At 45.2% G+C, this 24,965-nt stretch overlaps 1 protein-coding gene across 1 annotated transcript in view; it reads left to right on the forward strand.

Moving 5' to 3' along the window:
* The window catches only part of TSPOAP1 (TSPO associated protein 1), a 72,143-nt gene that overhangs the window by 31,044 nt on the left and 16,134 nt on the right, over positions 1-24,965 (forward strand). The window contains exons 11-23 of the mRNA XM_075719626.1: positions 155-205; positions 2,452-2,472; positions 6,156-6,339; positions 6,669-6,889; positions 9,245-9,354; positions 10,974-11,083; positions 12,502-13,317; positions 13,838-13,989; positions 15,052-15,642; positions 17,654-17,956; positions 18,253-18,432; positions 23,059-24,183; positions 24,793-24,919. Coding sequence (XP_075575741.1) covers positions 155-205; positions 2,452-2,472; positions 6,156-6,339; positions 6,669-6,889; positions 9,245-9,354; positions 10,974-11,083; positions 12,502-13,317; positions 13,838-13,989; positions 15,052-15,642; positions 17,654-17,956; positions 18,253-18,432; positions 23,059-24,183; positions 24,793-24,919 — 3,991 coding nt within the window. The remainder of the gene's footprint in view (positions 1-154; positions 206-2,451; positions 2,473-6,155; positions 6,340-6,668; positions 6,890-9,244; positions 9,355-10,973; positions 11,084-12,501; positions 13,318-13,837; positions 13,990-15,051; positions 15,643-17,653; positions 17,957-18,252; positions 18,433-23,058; positions 24,184-24,792; positions 24,920-24,965) is intronic.

Here is a 24,965-nt window from a genome sequence, read left to right on the forward strand (position 1 = left end):
AGTTCTGATCTCTCACTGCTGTTTGTCCAAAGACCAAAGATGCTTTCAGTCTGTACAGTGTTTTAAATCTGTAATGGTCTATCAAGGTGGTGATGATAGAAGTGAACTTAGGTAGGCTGCTTTCTTATTTACTCCATTTCTTATTTCTTCTTAGGCACAGGCAGAAGCAAAAAGAGAACATGAAGGAGCAGTACAGCTTCTAGAGGTAAGACAGAAGAAAACAAGATGGATTAGTGGCTGCAGATTTGGTATCTTTTGTTCTTAACATCAGCTTTCTTGATGCCCTGAGTTTTGTTGGTTCTTGAGCAAAATGCGTTAACGTCTTGATCAGACGCAACATGTTGCTGCTGTGAACAAGTATCGTTTGTGCTGGTGGAGTAGTCTCTGGGGTCAACGTTTTGGGGGATTAAATCCTGGCCTGCTCAGTCCTCAGGTTACTTCATTCAGATTGTGCCCAACAACTCTTTCAGGGATGTGTTAAGTAACCAACCTGAGATCTGCCTGCTCCATTTTCCAGTGTCATCTGCAGGGAGGAAGAATACTTGCGTCCATGTGATTTGAAATTGCTTTTATGTATATGTACTCTATGCTTTTTATTAGGGGGAAAAAAAGGAGAAATGTGACCTTTGCCTGAGCGTAGTGAGTGATGAAGTTTGAGGTAGCTCCCTTGCCCCATTTGCTAGGCTGGCCCAGCTGTGTGGGTGCTCTGACATCCACACAGAACATGCTTTGCCGTCATGGCAGACAGCTTAATGCTGCGGTCTGGCAGATGGGATGCTGCCTGTGCAGCAGCTCTGTGGCTGTTCAGAGCCCAAGAGAGTTGCGTGAGATGGTAAGTGTCCTTGATGGAGGAGATTGCTCTACGGCTGCAAATAACATCTCCTTTGAAGGGAGCCTGGCCTGTATCTGAACTGGAGAGCCTGAGAGTGCTGGGTTCCCACTGGATGGGACTGAAATTGTTGTAGGCTGGGCGAATATTGTGGGGCAGTGACATTATGTGTTGCCCCATTTCCACATCCTTTCTGGGACATCTGCTTTTGGCTGCAGAGACAGGATCAGAGCTGATATGGGTGCTGCTCTTATGGCAGTTGGTATTTAGCTGACTTCTTAGCAGCCTTTAAGGGAAGGGAGACATCTACCTGTGCAAAGGAAGAAAGGGACAGTCATTTTGTTCTGTGTTTGGGAGGCTGGTTGTGTTCTTCTGCAATGGCCTCATCAGTTAAATATTCTTGCTTTCATGTTACTGGTACAGAGATGCTTTATAAGTCAATGAGACCAGGTGGACCAAAGAAAGAGAAATTGTCATTAGAAGCTAGTTTAAAGTGGAGCAACAGTCATTTAAATGACTTAACTATAATCATAGTCATTCCGGAACATCAGTGTAGGACAAAATTAGGGGGTCTGGGGTGCCTACGCTGCATATTGTCATTTTTACATGTGTTTGGATTGCTTTTTGATGCAATACTAATGAAGAATGAGTGTGATCCATTTCCCTGTTGGAAGAGTTCAGTCACATGATTGTCCTAAGTGGAGTCTCCCCCCATGGAGATGTTCAAAACTCAGCTAGACAAAGCTCTTGGCAACCTGCTCTAGCTGACCCTGCTTTGAGCTGAGGGAGTTGGACTAGGTGATCTCCAGAGCTGTCTTCCAACTCAGCTATTCTGTAGTTCTGTGATAAGGCGGTGATGGGGGTGAGTAGAGGTATGGAATGGTTTCTGTGTGCAGAGATGCCGTGGATAGAAGGACTGTCTCAGCTTAGAAGGAAAATCTCGAGTGTTATGGTCATGGCAATTAAGGAGTTCAGTAATGGTTCCAAAGTACATGAGAAAAGATTCTCAACTGCCTTTTGCACTGCATAGATGCAAAAGGCGACAGACAGCCTGATTTCAGGAATCCAGTGTAGAATTTTGTTGGGAAATATGGTGATAGAGCTTAACTTTGCTTGTTTTCCCCGACTGAGGAGCAGGGTGCATGACTGAGCAGGCTATCAGCAGCTTGAAATCATATCAAAGCCAGGTTCTGAGCTGTGCCTTGATTCCCATCACTCCTTGGTCTCAGACCTGGGGAAAGGTGTGGACGCAATGTGTCCATTCTGTTGATTTTATGGGTGGTTGCAATGTGCTGGGAAAAGAGGGCTTGTAATTTAGCACTGACACTCAAAGCATGTTGTGATTTGGCTCAAAGCATATCGTGGTTTGGATGCCCTCAAACAGTGCATGGTTATCTTATTCATGCATTTGGTATGTGGGATTTGGCTTTTGTTTAGCAAGCAGATGCTTATGGTAATGATGTGGAAATCTCAGTATGGAACAAGGCAGATACTGTAAGTTGGTGAGAAAACAATTTCATTCAAACTAAGGGTTGGGTTATCTTTGGCAGATTGTTGATCTTTGGCTAGTGTAACTGCTGATGTGGTTTTATATCTCTTTTTGCTTTTCTTCTTGCTACCAGAGTACTTTGGATTGCATGCAGGTACTGCTATAATCTTGTCAAACAGGACATTTTTCTCCTCTGTCCTGACTTTGACAGTTGCTTGATATCCTTGTTTTAACTATACTCTGGAAAAGATTGCAAGAGTGTCAACTCCAAGAAATAAATGTAATTAAATGAAGTACTACTATGAATTGATGGAGCAGCTGCTTTTCTGTTTAAATGCTTTGCTTTCTCGACCAATTAGAATTAGAAGCTTTATTTTTTTGGCATTTCCAGATTTTTAGATTTGTCCAACTGTGCACCTTCTGCATGTGTCACATACATTTGAAGGTCTTTTGGGAACTACTTGCAGTCCAGGAGTGAAGTGTTTCCTTCAAAACTCAAAAGCAATGGTGATATCATTGCAAATGAAAGTGCCACAGAGAAAAAGACAGATCCTGCTGGCTTTGGAGTTGTTTGGAAGATGGGAAGCAGAAATTGTGAATAATAGTTTTAACAGAAGAGGTAGAAACTAATGAAGTTACAGTCTGGGAGCTGTGCTAGCTGGCCTATTCACAAATTATTTGGAAAGAAGGCTTATGTGGCAGTGATGGGGTTTGTAGCTGACAGAAAACAACTTTCAACAGTCTCCTTCAGATCTGACTGCAAAGAGCTGTGAGAAGATCTCCTGAGTAATGGGGAGATTAAATGACAGGTAACACTGACTGTGCAAAGGCATGCACATGGAGGAGAAGCAGCTGTGACTAAACATGCACAGTGATGGGCTCTGAATTACCTGTTGTGGCAGGAAGTGCAGTGTTTGAGGTAGGGTGTGGTTTTGTTTGGTTTTTTGTTTTTTTTTTTTAATGTCAGCTGAATTCACAAGTTTGGTCAAAAAGGCAAGTACAATTGTTCGAAACTTTTAGGAAAATTGGGAACAGGCCAAGGACGTTATTAGGATATGCCCATATTCTATAGAAGTAGCACTTGTGTCTATGTGGAGTTATGGATGTTCCTTTAATCCCTTTGGCATTAGCCCTGCTTTGAGCAGGCATTTGGACTGCAGACCTGTAGACTTCCTTTCTAGCAAAATCATGATTCTCTGATATCAAAAACATATAGCAAGAGATATGGAGAAAGGTAACAAGGGACATCTGGATGGGGAACGTCATCTGTAGGAGAAGTGTAATAGAGCAGCCAAGAAGGAGAGTGTCTAAGAGGACAGGGCTGAGCTGGTGGTGGTTGGATCTAGCTTGGTGTAGAAGATCTGAGTAAGTTCCTAGTTGGTGGTTAAACTGACCCCACCAAGCTCTGCTCCCTGCTCTTGCAGCCTCTTCTGGTAATCATGCTACTCAATCTCAGTTGGTGTGAGGCTCCTCTTTCTCCCCCTTTTGGCTTGGGCATAGGCACAAAAGTCTCCTTTCTCTTCTGTGTCTGGAGCTTGATTCCTGCTGGTTCCCTGAAGCTCCTGGCCATGTCCTTAGGCTCCTCTTCCTTATCCCCCTGCCTCCTAGTGCTGCCCTGGAAACTTGCTGCTTGCCAAGCTGTCTGTAAACCTCTGGAAGCAGTCCACTAGAAGTACGCATTGTGTATGATGTGGCAGTAATACTTAAGGGATGTTTGTACATGGTTTTGAATAACACAAGATTTAAAAAACACCTGACTAATTAGGTATCTCCAAATTAAACTGTGGATTATCCAGGCTATTGGCTTGGCCACCAGTATAAATGGATTTAAATTGTGATTAATACATTTACAGAACCAAGGTACTATTATGATGCCATTAAACACAATATCCAGATGCATCTGCTGGCTCAGGTCTCCAGACAAGATGGGAAAACCCCTCTCTGGTCCTGCAGTCATTCTGTACCTGTCTCTTGTCGTAGGCTGTGTCCCAAGGTGGGATCGGGAACAGATGTTGGTCTAAAGGAAGCCCTGCTTTGATACAGTGCAACTGTTCTCACTGTTCATGGTTGCTTTTCTCTATTAAGATGTAATGTGTAGGGGAGAAGCATTTATGTGAAAAATCTTAACTGTAAGTAAATTCAAACACTCATGATTGCAGAGGAATCCTGTACAGCATGACTTAGTGAACAAGGAGTTGACTCTGAGCAAATGGAGAATACAGACACTTCTGGAAGTTGCTCATGGCATCTGACATTCTCTTTCAGTTCAGAGACAGTTAGTTCTTGCCAGACTTCAGAGACTTCACCAGGCTTCCCTTAAAGACTGAGAATACCTAGCTAGTTGTGAAGGAAACAAGTGATAAACTGACGTATTTAAAACGGATATGTCACAACAAAATAAAAATTCATGCACCCTTCTAAGTTGGTAGGGAATGGGCTAGAAAGATTTTGTGGTACTCTGAGACCAGAAAAAAAAGCTTTTTCCAGGTCAGATGTGTTATTTTTAGAGCTGCCTAGAAACCACACTTTTTGTCTCACATATTTTTGGGCATGATTTATTTTTTGAGTTGGAAGGAGAAAAAGACACTTAGAAATTTTTTTCTACAAGGTGTTTTTGAAGAGCACAATGCAGTCATCTGTTTTGATGCATCTTACCTACGCAAAATGATGAGATGAGTGACTACAAAGCCTGGTGTGATCCCAGCCCAAAGGCAAAAAAGGGAACAAATTTAATCTCTTGCAAGGCAGAGCCTGCACCTCATCAGCCAGATACACTAATGCCAAATTAAATATTGTCTGCTTTAACTCTGTTGAAGAACTGCTGATTAGATGATATATTCCCATCCAGCACTAATGCTTTTTGTTACTTATTACCTGAAGTGCATGAGTAAGGACTACATAGGTTACTCTGGCTTCCTAGACAGATATCCTGTTGCACGGTGGAAGGGTTGAGAAGAGGGAAAGGAGCAGTTACGTTCTCCTGGGAATTGATAGTCCTACAACTAGGGAGTATGTGAGGATGTGTAAGGACAGCCAGGACTCAGCAATATTTTGGAAGGGGAAGATCTAGAGATGGTAGAAAAAGAATACTAGAAAATACAAATGGTTCTCTAGTATGAATGTATCTTTCCCTCTCTATAATATTTCCCCAAGGCTCCCGTGCATCTCATCTTACTGAGATGTAGGTTTCTTGTACTCAGCATGCATTTACCTGGAGCAAGTCATCCCTGTAGGACCTGGTGGCAAAGTGTGTAGGCTGCCCACATCAAAGAAATGTTCTGCAACAAGAGCCAGGGTGCTGATGCTCTCTGCCCTTCGTAGTGCCTGGAGGAGCCAAGATGTGGAGGGGCAACGAGGAGTCCTGCTCAGAATGGTGGGGAAGCCAGGGTAAGGTTTCGGGAGCTTGCTGGAGCCTCTGGAGTGTGGACGAGACAGAGCACTGGGAGAGCAATTCCTTTTGGAGATGGGATTTTAATGCTCCAGTAAACATGCAAAGCCTTTCCAATCTTTTTCTATTCAAGGCTTATTTATCTTTGACTTATCTCATCTGGTCTTGTACAGGGCTCAGATAGGATATTGAAGTTCAAACCCAACATTTCAGGGATAATTCCTAATTGAGCTTGCAGTCAGTTCCCTCACAGATGATGAGTCTCAGGTTTTCAAAGATACTGTAGGTACAGAGTTGCCAGTTCCTAATGACCATTCCTGGGCAGGGCACACCTTTAGGTTCTTGGAGTCTGAGACCCACTGAAAAGATGCAGCAAAGGCAAATGCTGTTTGGAGCCTCACTAGTGGTTTGATATGGGGTTGTGCCTCATCTTGTGTCTCTCCTGTCAGGCACGGGTGAAAGATCTAGAAGACCAGTGTCGCAGTCAAACAGAGCAGTTCAGCCTCCTGTCTCAGGAACTCAAACAATTCCGGCTTCAAACAGGAAAAATCGACCTTCTCACCTCTACGCTGGTGACTTCTGAGCTTCCTCTTGCTCTGTGCAGTTCTACCCCACAGCCCCACTGGGAGAAGGGTAATTGCTGGGGATGTCTACAAGTGTTTTGACAAATCAGTTGTTATTTGTGTAAATGGAAAGGTGTAAAGGAAATAATGCAAATGTTTAGTTAACTTTTGGGATCTCTGTCTCTCGTAAATACCTTCGGTTCATTTTGTAGTCATAAAGAGAACTTGGCATTTCTCTGACCAAAGAGTGCCCAGGGTGTCCAGTCTGTTGCGCTGTGAAATGAGTCACATTTTTAGAGGCTTGAGCTTCTCTAGATGGTATTTGCTCACTGTGATGCTCACAGCTGATCTTGTATTCTGCCTGTGGCTAAAAGTAATGGACAGATTATTTTATTGCAGCATCGACTGTTCCTGGATCGCTCACTCACCAGAGTGCAAAGAAGGTTCACAATGAAGAGACTGATGAGTTGGAGTCATCACAGCAGGCTCCTGATGCCACTGTTGGCTCTCCAGTTGCTGCTACCAGTTCTCAGAAACAAGCCAAGAAAGTGGAATCTCAGTCAAACTCTTCAAAATCAGAATCCATACAGAACAGTCCAAAATCCTGCCCAACTCCAGAGGTCGGTATGGGAGTCCCCTCTGCAGCCTGTGCTTTCTAGCCACAAGGGAATAAATGTATTGCTGAGACCACCAATAAAGTTGCTGTCATTCCCTCCTGGCCACCTGAAGAAAATGGGGGAAAAACAAGAGAAAAGCTGTAGGAGAAAATTGAAAAGGTCTTGGATGCCCATGTCTGTAATGCTCATTTGAACAGATTGCTGTGCTCCAGGAAGGAAACAACTGGCTAGACAGAGTACTGGGAGCTTGGAGAAGGAGTGGGGTGGGGAGGTCGATTAATGGGAAGTGTGGGAAAGCTCTTGCTAAGCTTCCTTGTGACATTCAGCTACTGCTAAAACACAAAGGCTAGAAACTGTTATTTTTAACATGCTGAGGAACTGTGTCCAGACTATTTTTGGCCTTGAGCTGTGGATGAGGGACTCAAACTTCTTTGCTGGTGCTTTTAGGTATTAGAATTTTAGTTGGTGAAAGAAACCATGAAAAGATGCTGAGTTTGTGCTAGCAGAGGGATGAAATTAATAACCTTTACTTGTTTGTGTTACCAAGATCTCATAAACGGTTGCTGCTTCTCCTCCCCAGGAGTTCTTATGTAATATTGTAGGCCTCACTTAAGCAGTCTTTCATGCTGTCTGCTGTACATCACTTAACGTGACAATTTAGGGTAAAGTAGCACTGTGAGTGGGGCTGGGTGTGATGGCATGGGAGGCAGCTTTTGCTGTTTTGGTCCACTGATATTTCCTGAGTGCTAAAACCTTCGAGGCCACATGGAGTGCTTCATTGTATATGTGGAGGACACTGAAGTCTTGAGCTACTGAGGCCAGGGCACTAACAAAGGGATGCTGCTGTGGCAGGCAGTGTCCACCACTGTGTAAGAGCTCTGAGAAGCTGTCATGTTCAGAGACAAAGTGAAGGTCACACCTGGGGAGGAACAGGTACATGACTACTATCAATTCTGTAGTGGGAAAAATTACTATTTTTTAGTTCAAGAGAAAGGTTGGAAGCCACCATGCCTTCATGGAGAGATAAGGCCAGTAGTGCCTGCAGAGGTCAGTGTGGGATCCTTGAAAAAGAGCTAGTGTGTAGAGCATTGGGCTTCAGCAACACGTGGTTATGGGAACGCTCCAGAGTGTTAGCCAGGCTACTAAAAGCTACTCCATTTGGGTCTACCTTTGAGTGTTACAGGGGGCAGTTTGTTACCCTAGGACATGATGCAAGATTGCATTACGAGGAGTACCACTACCTTGAAAAGGTGCTCTGAACTCTTTCGGAGATTAACTTTGGCAGTTCCTATACTAGAAAAAATACCTACTTTGTATTCTGGTGCCTGTGATGGGTCGTCATCAATAATACATTTGCCTTGAGGTCTGCTTTTTAAAAAGGCAGCTTGAATTGGTTCATTGGCGCCATTTCAAACAAACACAAGGGAAGTGTGTTTCCTCAAAAAGTATGATTGCATTACATAACTCATTGCTACTCGATGTAAAATTCAAAAATGTCAATGGGATCAAAAATACTGAGACAAATTTCTCAAAGATGCTTGTGCCAGTAGCCACGAAGTGCATTCAGGGTGTAGCCTCCAGCTTAGGAAGTCCATAAGTAGCTGACTGCTACAAACCAAGAGGCTGTACCAGGAAGAGGAGAGTTTCATGCTTACCCTGTCTCTTGTACACTTTCCTTCAGCATATGCTACTGGCTGTTACCAGAGGCACTGTTTGGACTAGTTAGAGCTTTGGTTGGAACTGGTATGCCTTCTAATGTTCTGAACGTACAAAAACATTATACTGAAGTATTTACAGGTGCTGGAAGGGAACTGCCTGAACGAAAGCGCTTAGAGACTTAGACATCTAATATTGCTGTAAGGTCTCCTTTGTTCAGATTACCATTTATGTTGCACACAGGGACAGCTACCATTTAGAGTAGCAGGAAATGAATATATTGAATTTGGATATATAGGGTGGAAGGGCCCTCCAGAGTCTTTAGTCCAGTCTCCTACTCAGGCGGGACTATCACCAACACTAGGTCAGTGTGGCTGTGGCTTTGCCTAGCTGAGGCTCTTAAGTTCTTCAAGAATGGAGATCCCCCACCTTAGTGGGAACCTGTCCCATGGTTGCATCACCCACCTGGGCAAGGAGTTTTTCCTAATGTCTGACTAGAACCAGTGAAGCTGCAACTTGGAGATGTTGCCTCTTATTACTACTACTTCACCTTAAAAGTCATTCTTCCAGGTGGTTCTTAGCCCAGTGGCCAGACTGGTACCACACGTGAGCTTAGAGGACTTGTTCACTGATGTTCAAACCCTGAGTGTTCCTTTACTCTGATTTGGGCCATATCATATCCTTCTTCTTTAATGTTTGTAGGTGGACACTGCAAGTGAAATGGAAGAACTGGATGTTGACAGCATCTCTCTAATGCCAGAGCCAGGCAGCCAAGGCCCTGCAAAGCTCCAGGTGTTCTTAGCTCGATACAGGTACTGGGATCATTTCTTGTGGTCTATGAGGTTAGACAGGTTATCTCACAGTTGCCTACTTTACCCTGTTCTTTAGCATTAACCACTGTTAGGGATGGGTATTAGGTTAGACCATTCCTCCATGTGATTTTTTGTGACCTGTGATTTCCTGTACAAGCAAATCCAATATGCTTGGCTTAACAAAAGCATAGTAAGCTCAGTTGTCGTTCAGTGAATGGCACTGTATGAAACTTTTTTTTTAATTTAATATGATACTGGATGGAAAATTGAGTTTGAATTGACACATTCCTTGAAATGTCTGATTTCTCTAGAATAGTCCAAGAAATTTTTTCCAAGAAGATCTTATTCCAACAATTGAGAAAATTTCAGCCCAGAAATCCTGAAGTTTTTGACCAAAATCAGTCTGGTTGTAATTAAAAAAAAAATACACAGATAAACACAGATTTTTTTTGAGAACTGTTGCAATCCACTGAGCAATAGCCACTAGCTATTACAGTTCAAAAAGTATTCGCATACCCTTCAGCTTTTAGACTGTGGATTGAGAGGAAGAGAACTGGGATGATTCTGTGGAGCAGATCGAATGTGATCTGTGTCTTCATGTCAGAGTCTTGGGCCCATAGGCTCTCTCTCAGCTCATAGAGAGCTTTGGCATGTTGAAATCCCTTTCAAAGACTAAAGAGCGGGAATTAGCAGTAGGTGCTTGCAAAGATAAAGGTTTTTTATGAGGCATTTTCCATGATAGGCCCTCTGATTAGCTCAAGGATCCCTGGGTAGGCAGGTTAGAACTATCTGGAGTCCAAATCCTATCACCTATTTACCATTTTCATGCTAGTGGAACTTTTGGACTGCTGCTTAAAATGTTGAGTTACAGCACTGAGAGCTGTGTAACTTGGATCCTGAGGGCTGGGTAATTATGAAGAGAAAGGCTAGAAAGCTTTTCTTCACTCGCATAACTTTCTTGTTGCACAAACCAGCTCATTCTTAGGGTTTTAAACATCAGAATTTTGAGATTCTGTGCTGTGCTTGTCCATGACAGTCTGTGGCTGATAAAGTGTACCTTAAATGTTTGGGGCATTTTTGAGGCATTGGGTTTTTTGGATTTGGGGTTTTGGTGGTGTGGGGTTTTTTTTGTTTGGTGTTTTTTTGGTTTTGGTTTTTTTTTTCTTTTTTAAAACTATTAACTACATGAAATGTAGAGAGCTATCTACATAAAATAGTTAAGAGTGCAGGTGAATTTAAGGATGTCTCTTAGAAATGCAGAGTCCTATAACTTATCTACTTGGTACACTCAGAAACACAGCAGGCACTCAGGTAGTTCAGATCTTTTTTTAAACATTTTCTTGAGTCACTCTGATCTGTTCCTTCAGACGTCACAAGACATCTGTTCTGCTACTCAGAAAATTATTCCTAGCTGCTATTTGAACATGAAGCAATACGTTATTAGTTTATATATAAAACCGTAAACTAGAGTCTTGACCTTTGTCTGTGGAATTTGCTGCTTGCGAAAAGTGGATGCAGTCCCAGTGAACTGTAAGGTGATCTAACATCATATCACAGCTTGAACATGTTGCTGTGAAAGTTCCTATAAAAAGTAAGTCTTCATATTGTAAATATTTCAGCTACAATCCTTTTGATGGACCTAATGAAAATCCAGAGGCAGAGCTTCCGCTGACTGCAGGAGAATATATTTACATCTATGGAGACATGGATGAAGATGGCTTCTTTGAAGGTGTGTTTTAGTACGATTAAATGTGACTGAACTGCTGTGCAGAGTTTATCTCTCTTTAAAAAAACGAGGAGAATTTAGTGAATCTTGAAACCTCAGGATAAAGGTTTTCTGCCCAAAGTTAGTTTGTTAGAGGGAAGAGCAGATTCTGTTTGGAAAAGGGTTTATTTATGTCATGATTAAATTAAGTCTATGATATCCTGGTCTAGTGATTTCAGTGGGAATTTTGCCATGGCTTTCAGTAGAGCTCCAGGTTTCATCCCCATATGGTTCCTCCCTAGCCATGGAGAGGAACATGTTCAGCCCTGGGCACCTTCTGCAGATGGTCTGTTTCCCTCTTTCCAGTGACTGCATAGTGAGCCAGAGACTGTAGGCAGCTGGTCTTGATTACCTCTTGCTCTTTTGTCAGAGTAGGGTATAAGCAGTACAAACTACGGTTGTTATTTGGTGTCATACAGTGTATTTGTCTTTTGGCACCTTTGAAAACATGATCCTGGTTGACTAATAGGCAGATGGAATTGAAACCAAGAATTGTGGACTGTAAATTTATAATGAAGTTTCATTGTGGAGCTGGCTTACTTCATGGAATGAAGGATCCTAATTTACTGAGGTGCTTTGCAAGAGCTGAGGCAAATGCATGCCATGTTGCACTGCTTGCTCTTTGACTGTTCTGGCTCGCTCTTTCTTTCTATTTCCAAGCTTCTCATGTATTTGTTTGTTTGTTTATTGTTTAAAGAATAAAAAGGTTATTCTTTACTAAAGTTTTCTGCTTTCCCTGCTTTCAATTGATTTGCTGTAGGTAGAGTTTGAAAGGGGAAAGTAAGTGCCATCCCTACACACTGCTTGTTTGACTGTGACTTGATGGTTCTTGCACGTGCCAAGGGTGCAGTGGTATCAGTTGCCCCCATGGGTCCTTTTGTGCCATCCTTAGTACAGAAGCTAGCCTAACAAAGGAGGGAACTAAAAAGAAGGCCAGAGCTGAATACAGAGCTGGAAATACTGACTTTTCTTGAGGAACTACTACAAAACCCAAATCTCTATGGCTGGGAGAAGACGTAAAATCATCAATCTGCATAGTTTGGGATGGCTAGAAAAGACACTTAAGTTAGTGAAAGAGCTGTGATGAGGAACAATAGGATAATGAAGAAGGAAGAAACACTTAAGCTAATTACACAAAACAGCTTCCTAGTTAGTTGGCTCTGGAATGCGTGGAGCAGTGTTCTCGCTTGTGGCTATTAGGATCTAACTAGGGAAGCCCTAGGAAATGCAGGAAGCTTTGCCAGGAATAACCTCCCAGAGGTTTTTTCATTCCTGACTACAGTGCGGTTATGACCTAGCATAGATGTTGTCACGTTGTGACAGATGGGTTGGAAGGCTGAATGGTAGGTGCAGTGGTAACAGGTTTCCTGTTTTTTGTTTAGGGGAGCTGATGGATGGCCGGCGAGGGCTGGTCCCCTCCAATTTTGTTGAGCGAGTTTCAGATGATGACCTCATGACATTTCTGCCTTCGGAGCTGTGTGATCTCACCCATAGTTCATACCAGGAGAAAAGTTTTGTCAGTGCAAGCACCAGCAGTGGAGATAAGAGTGATTTCTCCGTTGAAGAGAGTAGCATCAGTCCACTGGCCAGTAAAGCAGAAGGAGACCAGGAGGAACCTGTTAGTCATACAGCAGTGCCTTACCCAAGAAAATTGACTTTGATCAAGCAGCTTGCCAGAAGCATAGTTGTAGGCTGGGAACCACCACTTTTGCCAGCTGGCTGCCCAGACATACAAAGCTATAACATCTATGTGGATGAAGAGCTACGTCAAAATGTGAAGACTGGCTTTCAGACCAAAGCAGTGATTGAAAAGCTGGATTTAAAGACAAAGGCTTACCGTGTATCTGTGCAGACTGTGACGGAGCAAGGCAGTTCTGATAAGCTGCGATGCACTTTCTTTGTGGGGCAAGATTTTTGTGTGGCACCAACTATGCTGAAAGTCAGAAGTGTCACTGCCACGTCAGCAGAGGTCATGTGGCTTCCCTGCAACAGCAATTACAACCATGCAGTGTATCTCAATGGGGAGGAATGTGACATAACAAAACCTGGGGTCTACTGGTACACCTTCCACAACCTGCAGCCAAGCACTCATTATGTTGCCAAGCTGGAGGCTCGGCCCTTGAAAACACCTTGGGAAGAGGTCCCAGAGGGGCAGGAGCAGAACTCAGCTGTGATACACTTCACTACCCCACTAGCAGGTATCAGAGCAGTCATGCCCATTGCCACTGTGCATGGAGTGCTTGGAGCAGTGCGCTCTGTCATTACTTTGCTATGAAGCCTTGGGGCGAGGGGAAGCAAGGTTTATTAGGTCCCAAAGCCTAAGGTGCTGTACTGTTTTGTCTTACTGTTTTTCTTCCTTTATTTTAAAAATTTATTATCTCTTTTGGTTTTGTTTGCTCTGGGAAGGCATCCCCTTTGCTGATTTGAGCAGCATGGAAGATCTGTTTTGCCACGACCTTGCTGTAAGGGTTGCTGCATCTTGGCCTCAGCTACTTTTGCAAAGTCCTGTTTTCTGTGCATTAAAGCTTTCACAGAACAAGAGCGCATTATTTTCTCTGGTTCTGCCTATCATTTCGCAAGAGTAGCCTGGCTATTCTAGTATGGTTCTGCAGTGGCAAGTCTGGCATGGGAGTTTTCTCTTTGATTCTAACCAGGGTTTAGTTTAACTTTATTCTGTAGTTGGGTAAGCAAGAGGAAAATTTGTTTGGTCTCTCGCAGGCACACCTGATGCTCCTTTGGATGTCCAGGTAGAAGCTGGTCCCTCGCCAGGTATCCTCGTTATCAGCTGGTTACCTGTCACCATTGATGCCGAAGGATCTTCCAATGGGGTTCGAGTCACTGGTTACGCTGTGTATGCAGATGGACAGAAGGTATTGTGCTGATGCTGTGCAAGGCTGACGTTTGAGCACGTGGGTGACTGGAGGCTAGTACAGGGATAGCAGGCAGTTGCAGAGCCTCAAGAGCTGGAAAGTTTGATCCAGTAAGCATGCCGTGAGGAAGCAATGATAGTCCTTGGCCTGGAAAGGAGTGATATCAGAGAAGGGACAAGACTTGGGCTGTTCATTTTGACTGATGCACAACAAAAAAGACATCTGCCCAAATTTTTGATGTGTTTTTGATATAACTAAGCTAGGGAAGTCCCTGTGGCAGGACCCTTCACTAGCAAAATGGGACAATTAGTGTCAGCCTTCTCTGTCTCACGCTAGGCCCTAGCTTGATCCTTGGGGAAGCAATGAGTTCAATGAGCGATGAGTCCACAGGGCATGGACTGAGTACAAGGGCAAGTACACAACCTTGCCACCACCTGGAGCTTGTCTCTGGACTATGAGGAGTAAGGTGTAGTTCTGCAGTCCTTTCTCAAATCAGGGACAGGCGAAGGGAGAGGTGTACAAACACCCCAGGGTCCAGTACAAATACTGGTAAAGAACCTCCAAGGATATTCTGTATTAAAAGTGCCATGCAGCCTTCTGCACACATGATGATGTGCCATTGGCCATGGGAGAGGCAAGCCACAGCTGTTTAAAGGAGCACAGTGCAAAACAGAGTGGTGCTGTGTTGCTTGATTACTCTTTTATCATGGAAATGCTTTTTCCTCTACACAGGTCAAAAATGGAGGAGCCTGAGAAGGTAGGTGAAAGAGAGGCCAAAAAAAGGGGTAGCCTTTTAAAACGTAAGGAATAAGGAGAGTTAAAACCTGGAGTAGGAGGGAATATAGTCGTATTTTATAGAATATCGAGTTTCTCAAATGTTTATGGTAACAATTTCTCTTTACTGTTCATTATTCCCTGATACTATGCAGAAGGGTGAGAATTCTGTACGCCTGCTCTCAAGAGCTGTGGGGTCTGTCATTAACTTTGGGTTCAGGAATTGTCGTTCTCAGTAGGGCTGAGCTCTGCACAATAAATAATTGCTCCCTGTTTTTTTGCTTGTAGGCAATAGAAGTTACTTCTCCAACAGCTGGGAGTGTCCTGGTGGACTTGTCCCAGCTTCAGATGTTCCAGGAGTGCCGTGAGGTTTCTGTGAGAACGATGTCTCTGTACGGGGAGTCAGTGGATTCAGTTCCAGCCCAGATTTCCTCGGACTTGCTGCGAGCCTCTCACCGCTCTTCACCTTCAGATTCTGCTGTTTCTACCACTTTTACCTCTAGACTGCCCCGTGGAGAACCCAGGGGCTCTCTGCCTACACGCAGTCCACCCACGCACCAGATGGCTGCACTCCTGCTTCGACAAAAAGTTCCCACTGATAGCTCAGATGCCAAATTGACTGATCTCTCCTCCAGCCAGGACGGCTCAGTGCAATCTCTGCTAGAGAAAGCCTCTTCGCCACACCTCTCCTCCCCCAGTGCTTCCTTGGTGCAGGTTTTAGGTACTTCCCCACAGGGATCAGACACTGCACGAGACAAGAAATGCCTGACTGTGCCTCCTCAGCAAGCTGGCAGCACAGCACTCCCCAGCGAGGGCATGGAGTCTGTCCCTTCAAGGGAAGCAGAATTGCAAGGCTTGGGCGAAGGAATGGAGGTGCAGGTAGGTGCTTATATCTCCTACTGAGTACCATGTGTGCTGGGAAGGAGAATGGGTCGTTTTGGGGAATGGAATGAAATGCCACTGAACATCTTTCTCTTTCTGTGACACACTATTGCCTTTGGGCCATCATCTGGTGGTTGGCAAACCAGCAGGGAGTATTGGCTGCTGTTGTGTACCTGGAAGAGCAGATGAAGCTTGCCCCTTGATTGCATGTGTGCAAGCAGATCAGGAATAGTCAGGAAGGCAAGAATTCCTCAGAGATAGAAGGTGAAAAGGATGTTCCCACTCATGATGATGTCAACGTCAGTCTAGTGTTGCTGTGCTCTCTGACTTGAAGGGGTCTTCTCCAGTCTACTGGGTTTGCGCAAGGCAGAGTAGGCATTCTAGCATGGTGGAGCACCTTAGTGGACTGCACAGCGAGGCAGCCATGTCTGGGGAAGAACTGGTAAGCTACCATGACATTGGGTATTTGGAATCCTGTAGGGCGGGGTGAGTGCTTTCAGGGCGTTTTTAGGACAGTGGTGAGGATGTCTAAGCCCCATAAGAAAATGGGTAAATGATCTATAAGGTGCTTGGTCTGTGACAAGAGGGAAGCGGGTCCTGTTGGTGTGTGACGTATTATATCAGGAAAAAGGAGCATTTTTCCATTCTGATCTTTGACATCAGGGTCTCAGGGGAGTGCTTCAAACTGTTAAATTCAGCATGACTTTATTAATCATGGCAGTGTGAGGTTGCAAAGGCTCAGAGTTGGACAAAAGCGGGGAAGACTTCTGATAATTGCTGGAGCATCAGCAGCTGTGTGGGCCCAAGACCAAAGGTCAGGTAGATACACGGAAGAATTAAGATATTGAGTCCAAAATTTCAGTCATCATTCTTCAACCCCTGGTTATTTGCTGCTCACAGTACTTCAGGTCAATTGTTGCGATTAATCTGCCCACATGTAGATGTCTAGTGTAGATGCCTACACATGGGTGCGTTGCTTTGCCTCCTTTGTAGTCATTGGAGTGAAATGGGTGCTTCCAGTACGCAAATCATCCTTCTTGCTTGAGATGTGTGTCTGCATTTGGCTGTCAACAAAAAGAATCAGGGCAGAAGGATCCTGGCTGTCAGATTAAATGAGATCTAGACCTGTCTGGCTTTTGTTTGAGCCCAGGGGACACTCAGAAACTAGGCACTGCAGTGTCTAAATCTCCCTAGGGGTCTGATCCTGTAAATATTTTCAAAGTGTGCCTAAGTTGTGTTCCATTGCAAAGTACAGTGGAGGCTGCCTTATTTTAGTGTGAGGGTTAGAGAAAGGGGTGGTTGATGAAGGCCCATCTGCCTTACCCTCCTCGTTCTTGGGGTTCCATCTCCCAGAGGTTTTCTTAAACACCAGACTGAACTGACGGGAAACCAGATGAAAATTTAAAATTTCTGTAATCCAACTAGGTGACCTAACCACAAGTCTGTGCAGTTGTACTCTGTGCAGTTGTACTCTGTGCAGTTGTACTCTGTGCAGTTGTACTCTGTGCAGTTGTACTCTGTATATTCTTCTTCATTAATTCCCCTTTTCTTCACAGCCCTTACCAGCTCCAAGAAGTGCTGGGGCAGTGTCCTCACCTCCAGCTCAAGCTAACCTGCAGGCTGGTGTGTAGGACATTCCTCTGGCAGATGAGGGTGGGAAATGACCTTGTTGTATAGCTTGGGCTCTTCTTCTTGCTGCTCTAAAACTAATTATTTTCAATACACTTTTGTGGCTTACGTTAGCCACGTGTGGTGGCCAGAGCTGCACCAGTGGAAAGACCGTGTGTCTACTTGCAGCTAATGTCAGGGAGGGGTTTGTTCCAGGGCTGGCCAGCCTTCCCAGCTGCAAGTTGTCTGCCAAAATATTCATATGCCAACAGTGCAGAACACATAGTATTCTGTCAGAGAGTTTGGGGTGGTAAGGACCCCCTTTTGGTGCACAAGTATTGCATGATATCTCCCGCACATTTCATTGTTTGTGATGACCTTTTTTTGGTTTGTTTCCCAGATGGAGCAATCTGTAACTAAAGCACCAGAGCTGGAAAGCCCGTCTAACAGTAGTCTGAAGATACGTATGGAGACGTGCCATGCAAATTCCGTGGAAGAGTCACCAAAAGGTCCCAGTGCTGAAAGAAAGAAAGAGGCAAAGGAGAAGCACTTGAGCCCAGAACGTCTACCCTGCCCCAGCCAGGCTGAGGGGACAGAGGGCACCTTCCGAGATGCAGGTGTGGATGGGAGCAGCTGCCAGGAGTTCCTGAGGTTGTCCCCTGGCAAGGAGGTGGTGAAAGAAATGCCCAGAGTGAAAAGAGAGGTTTGTTTAACATTGGTTGAATGTCTCTGCCCATGGAGGGATGTGGATTGTATTTGACACCCCTGTGTTTTACAGTCTTATACAGTACCATTCTTCTGCAGGCTATAAAACATGTCTGATGGTTTTGTGCGTCTCTGTGTGTGTGTACACCTGTGCCAGTTGCTGCATTGGGTGCTGCCCAATTTATTTCCTGCTGCACTTTAGCTGTGTGTGTACTAGAGAAAGGTAAAATGCTACTTTATTGCTGAAGTAGAGTGCCTGAGAGGACTGAGGAAATCTGTTTTACTTTTCAATAGCAAGAAGAAAAAATGTCTGAAATGGGAAGACGACAGCTGACCCTTTTTGCTGAGCACAACCGTAGTTCTGACCTTTCAGATATTTTGGAAGAGGAGGAAGAAGATGAACTCTCTTCAGAAGCTCTGGAAGAGAAGAAATGGGACCAGAGAGAACCATGTTATCAGGAGAATGGGGAAAAGGTAACTTGTAGCAGAGTAATGCTTGTGGGGAGCGCCAGTGCAGCCATCTCATGTCATCAGCTCACAGGAGGAGGTGCTAGTCTGAGCCCAGTGCTCTGAACAGTGCTTGGCTAAGTTCCTGCCTGCTCTGCTTTTATTCCCAGTGTTGTCTTAAGCTAGTAAAAATGTAAATTCTTTGTGAGAGGGAAGGGTGTTTATATGTAATGAATATACCCAGGGTTTAATTAGTTGGAAAAACACACAATGTAATGTGAACTTTAGAACCCAGGGTTAAAAATTGATCCTATTGATCACATTCTTAATATAAACAGTGAACACATAGGGATCTGTAAATCCACCTATCTGTAGATCCTGTACCAACCCACCTTCCCTCCTAAGGCAAAACAGGCATGTAATATTTTGTCCTCAGTCCTGCAAGCACTCCTGAATGTGAATAACTTAGTGCAGATTATTTTGCTTAGACCTTGGTGCTCTCTGTAGGAATAGATAGCTTGTAGGAGCAGAGCTGTGGCTTTGCGGTTCAAATGTTGCAAGTGAGGAAATACTGACTGAGCTGAAATGTGAGTGATAATGTTAATTCACGTTACAAGTTCATAGAATCTCAATTCTATGGTTCTATGATTCTATGAACTTGTAACATTAATTAACATGATTCATGTTACAAGTTCAAACAGTTAAAGCTAGTTAGTGCATTATAATGCATCTGTGACAGCTAATGTGCCTAAAACTGCATGACTGGAAAGTGGTATGTAATCAGGTCAACCAGGGGATCAGGCCCAGCCAGCATGTGTTCATGAAAGGCATGTCCTGCTTGACCAACCTGATCTCTTTTTATGACCTGGTGACCCGCCTGGTAGATGATGGAAAGGCTGTGGATGTCATTTACCTGGACTTTAGCAAAGCTTTTGACACCGTCTCCCATAATATTCTCCTTGGGAAGCTGGCAGCTCATGGCTTGGATGGGCGTAGTCTTCGCTGGGTAAAAAACTGGTTGGGTGGCCGAGCCCAGAGAGTTGTGGTGAATGGAGTTAAGTCCAGTTGGCAGCTGGTCACGAGTGGTGTTCCCCAGGGCTCTGTTTTGGGGCCAGCCTTGTTTAATATCTTTATCAATGATCTGGATGAGGGGATTGAGTGCACCCTCAGTAAATTTGCAGATGACACCAAGTTGGGTGGGAGTGTCGATCTGCTGGAGGGTAGGAAGGCCCTGCAGAGGGACCTGGACAGGCTGGACCGATGAGCCGCGGCCAGCTGTATGAGGTTTAACAAGGCCAAGTGCCAGGTCCTGCACTTAGGTCACAACAACCCCATGTAACGCTACAGGCTGGTGGAAGAGTGGCTGGAAAGCTGCCTGGCGGAAAAGGACCTGGGGGTGCTGGCTGACAGCCGGCTGAACATGAGCCAGCAGTGTGCCCAGGTGGCCAAGAAGGCCAACAGCATCCTGGCTTGTATCAGGAATAGTGTGGCCAGCAGGAGCAGGGAAGTGATTGTCCCCCTGTACTCGGCGCTGGTGAGGCCGCACCTGGAATACTGTGTCCAGTTTTGGGCCCCTCAATACAAGAAAGACATTTAGGTGCTGGAGCATGTCTAGAGAAGGGCAACAAAGCTGGTGAAGGGTCTGGAGCACAGGCCTTATGAGGAGTGGCTGAGGGAACTGGGGTTGTTTAGTCTGGAGAAGAGGAGGCTGAGGGGGAGACCTTATCGCTCTCTACAACTACCTGAAAGGAGGTTGTAGCAAGGTGGGTGTTGGTCTCTTCTTCCCTGTGGTTAGCAATAGGACAAGAGGAAATGGGCTCAAGCTGCGCCAGGGGAGGTTTAGGTTGGATATTAGGAAAAATTTCTTCACGGAAAGGGTAGTCAAGCATTGGAACAGGCTGCCCAGAGCGGTGGTGGAGTCACCATCCCTGGAAGTGTTCAAAAAAAGGGCAGATGTGTCACTTCGGGACATGGTTTAGTCTAGTCTACCCTTGACTGGTTTAGTGTGGACTTGGTAGTGTAGGTTAATGGTTGGACTGGATGATCTTAAAGGTCTTTTCCAACCTAAATGATTCTATGATTCTATGATCATACAAATTACAGCAGTTGAGATGAATGTGCATGAGGGAATGTATTGAGGTTGAATGACTGAGGAATTGGAAAGATTTACAGGAAATGTGGTATGCCTGTATAGCAAGAAAGCACCCTCTTCTTTTTTTTTTCACGTGACCAAAGAGCATCTGTAATTTGTTGATGCTGACCTGTGTGGCTGCTAGCCTGCAGCATAGATGGGATGGGTCTGGTGAGCATTAATGATCAGTAGGAGACAGTGTAATGATTCTGGAGTAAATTTGCTGCCGCTCCTTTTCCCCTTCTGAAGGGGGTTCTGCTCGCTGGGTGGGGAGGTTGGACCTGCAGTGCAGCGTGTCAGGAGCCCTAGGAGAGCCTGGTGGCTGGAGATGCTGGGGCTGCCTGGGAAGGAGTTGTTGAAAGGGCTTCTAGTTTTGAGATTGCCCTGGAAAGAAATGGAAGAAAAACAGTTTCCTGGAAGGAGAAAAGAGGAAATAAGAACAGTCAAGAATGCCATTCTTTGTCTCTTTTTTTCCTGGGTGTTTTATTGGCCTGAATGTTTTGGGGTTTTTCTGAAAAAGAAACACCAAAACCCCACGCACATCCTTTTGAGCAAACTGGTGCTTCTTGACCTGATAAAGCGATTGTTTTCTGTTCTGGCAGTGACAAGTTGAGGGTGTGAGCATGACAAGATGCTGAAAGGAGAGAGGGCATCAGGGGCAGGAAGCTTGAGGGCACAGAGCTCCCAACACTACCTTACAGAGTGATGGAAGATGGTGACTGAAGTGGGCCAGGTCTCAGCAGGGCTGTTTTCTAGGATTCTGCGTATTTAGTAACATTTTGGGTTATCTCAAGACTCCTCGGCCAACTCTTTCAGGATCTGAGGGAAGAAGGAATAGAGAGCTGCTGCTTTTAAAATGTTTAACCTCAAGTAAGTTGTTTAATTTCTGAAACTATTTATTATATTAGAACTCAAAAGCAAAAGCCATAATTTTGTAAGCAGCTAAAATAAGTCTTACTGGACTCATTTTATGGTTACATGTATAAATTCTGCATGTTCCTAATTGGTGCTAACAAGGCAGGAGCCTAGAGCGCATGTCCTGTAAGAGAGTTTGAGGAAGTTGAGCTTGTTTGGTCTGGCAAAGAGGAGGCTAGCAGGAAATCTTGTAGCTGCCTGCAACTATTTGAAGGCTGGTTAAAAGGATGAGAGCGCTGAAGTAGTCTTGTTTGTGGCAGATGATATAAAAAGAGGCAACAGTCATGAGTTGCTGTTTGGAAGGTTCACGTTGGAGATGAATACAAATTTTTTTTCCCAGGAGTGTGGTGCAGCCTTGGGACAGGTCCCCAGAGAGGTGGGGGATCTTCATTCTTTGGTGTTTTCAAGCCTCAGCTAAGCAAAGACACTGATTTACTCTTGGCAACAGTCCTGCTGCAATTAGGAGATTGAACTGGAGGCCCCTTCAACCAATTCTAAATATAATTTAAGACCAACTTTTGCTTGGAAAAAGTTATGGAGGTTGGAATAATCAATAGGCAGCTTACAACTGCCTTTTTTTTTTTCCCCACTGTGGTTCAGTTTTTAATTATCTCTGAACAGGCCTGCTCATGCCTGTAGCTTAAAACATCAGTAGCTACATATGCTTTGTAAACTATTTGTAAATGTTTTTAGAACATGTCATGTTACAAATTGTCAGGGAAGTTGAGCAAGAGACCTCCAGAGGTATCTTCCAACCTAAATTACACTATGCACCTGGGATTCTACCTTTTTATTTTAGTATACATGTAGTAAGAGAGAAAACATAAAGGCTACAGTTGGTCCAAGACAAATTTTAAAATTCAGCAGTGTTTTCCCAAAAGTTTTATGTAACATGGTAGGCTCTTACCCAGCTGCAAGTGAAGTACAAGTCTGTGTGACCCCTTTGAGGTAAAGGGTTTTCATGTGTATTTGTGGCAACTTTGTTCACCTGGAGTTGCAGACAGTAAACTACTGTAGAGCTGGTCCCTGACAAATGATGGGAAGGGCCTAAGGAAGGTCATTCCATAGCAGCGATATCTCCAAGGGGTGTCTTGTTGCACCGGGTCACTTCCTTCTGTTCCAGTGCAAGGACAGAAGGTAGGGGAGGACTGTGGGTCCTTGTGTGAGCACAGGCTGTGAGGCTCATCCCTGTGGAGGGAGGAACCCAGTCAACTCTAATGTGCAGTGAACAGCCATGGAGGAACTGTGCCTCTCCTGCCCCGTCATCCCACACTGGGGATGCTGAAGCTGTGGGGAGTCAAGTGGGCAGGATGAAAGGTGCTGCAGATAGTTGTGTGTGTAGAGGCAGAGGCTGGGAGGGAGCTCTTCCATGCATTGGCCTTCCTCGCTTTCTGCTGCATTGCCAGTTCATCTGATTGTCTTTTGCCAGGAGACCCATTGCTCTCTTTTGCTTCCTACCCTTGCTTCGCTGCAGACCACGGTCGCCACTCCATACTGCTGTGCTGGGAGGGAATCAGGTGTAACTTTGCCTCTCTTTTTAATGTTTATTTCCTCTCTTTTTTCCTTTGCTTGTCCTGGCTGTGGCTTTTCTTGGGGGCTGGGTACAGATGGATCTTTGTGATACTGACAGCGATGAGGAGATTCTGGAGAGGATACTAGAGCTCCCACTTCAGAAGAACCACAGCAAGAAATTGTTTAGCATCCCTGAAGTGACTGAGGATGAGGATGAAGATGAGGATGAGAAGTGTGTTATGGAGGAAAAGACAGACCCTCAAGACTCCTTGGAAAAGCTTACCTACCATTCAGGAAGGATAGAGAAGCCGCTCAACATCAAGGAGCCATTTCTAAAGGCAGATGGGAGTAATACCTCCACAGACCTGTCTGCTCAGACTCTGCGGGAGGAGCATGGTGTTAAGGAGAGCCGAGAGGATGTTGACCATGCGAATCCTGCCTTTGTCCAGCTGGCATGGAGTCAGAAGAAGACAAACTGGAACTGTGGCTACCAGGAGAACAATCTGAAGTCTGGGACTGGGGCAAGTCCTGCTTGGAGCAAGAAGGGAAATAATTATCGAGAGAAGATCTGGAGTCGGCCTGAGATGGGTAGGAAGAGACAGAATGATTTAACAGAACACTGCAGTCGTCTGCTGGGCAACTGCAGCCAGATGGCAGGCAGGCTACACAGAGCTCCTAGCCTCAGGGAAGAGCTGAACGTTGTGAGCAGTGCTGGTGCTGAGGAGGGGTTTGATATGTACAGTCATGCCAGACAAGGCACCTTACGAAAAAAACACATGAAAGCAGTGGTTTCAGGATTTGCAGAACCTGCTATGATGGCAACATACTGCTCCAGCCCCAGGAGCCTGGAAATAGATATTGAATATGACTCCGAGGATGATCAGGATTCGACCTGTGCATCCCCCCCTGAGAGCAGGCTGTGGCCAAAAAGGTCCCAGAGCTGTCAGGGGGACTGGAGTGACTGCTCCAGTCAATCTGAGGTTGCCCACACGGATGACAGAAGGGACTTGACCAGACTGGAGATGATGGAAGAGCAGGGTATGGAGTGGGCTGGGTCTCTGAGCCAGCACCTGCGATTCTTCTGCCGGGAGAAGGAAGTACTGAGATGTGAGAGCAGTTCTGAGGAGCAGGGCTGGGAGCTGGACTGTAAGTCACCTGGCTGGAGAAGGAGGCTCGAACATCCTTCGAAGGGGATACATAGCACCTCCTTGCACAAAAGGGTTGGGTGACTTTTCCTATTCTGGCTTTGAAGCAGCTTGCAGTGGCGTTAGCTTCCCTCTGCTTCCCTGGCCTGCCTGTATCTTGCTTTGTTCAGTGTTGTCCAGGGAAAGGACCCTCCTCTAGGATTGTCGGAAGAATATCTGAGAGATTCTGTAGTTCTGTGCTGCTCCATGGCTTTTCTTGTATTAGCTGCTTCTGCTTTTCCTGCTAACTGACCAAGTGTCACAGATGCAGTATTCCTTTTCGCACTGGGTCTTCCTCCCCACGGCAGGAGGCTGTGGGACCCAAATGAAAACCCCTGGTGAAATAAGCTGTTTTGTGAAAGCTTTGTGTAGATGATGACTGTAATGTCATTGCCTCCCCTCGAAATGCCCTTTCCTGCGTCCTCACGCTCACCAAGGGTATTGTCACTGGTGTCTGGCAGGGTGCCTGCCTGTACTTAGTTCTGTTTTCCAACTCCCTTGGTATTTTCAGCTCTAGAGTGTCCCTGAAGAGGAATGTTGCATTTGGATGCACTGCTCTTTGTGGAGTGCGTTTGGGCTGAGCACTACTCACGTGAGTCTGGAAGGCAGAGGCTGCTACTAACTCTCTGGTGGTTCCTGTTGCAGGCATCCGGTAATAAAGATCCTAGGGGCCAGGAGCTGCCTGGTGCAGCTGTCTGGCAGGCTCCCAGCAGAAGAGGGAACAAGAGCGTAAGAAGGAGCCAAATGCAGAAACCTTTGCTCTCTAGTCCAGGTGAGTAGGCAAGGGGGAGAGAGTTGGGCAGCAGGAGAGAGGGAGG

This window comes from Pelecanus crispus, chromosome 12, assembly GCF_030463565.1.
Source record: "Pelecanus crispus isolate bPelCri1 chromosome 12, bPelCri1.pri, whole genome shotgun sequence".
Taxonomy (NCBI): Eukaryota; Metazoa; Chordata; class Aves; order Pelecaniformes; family Pelecanidae; genus Pelecanus; species Pelecanus crispus.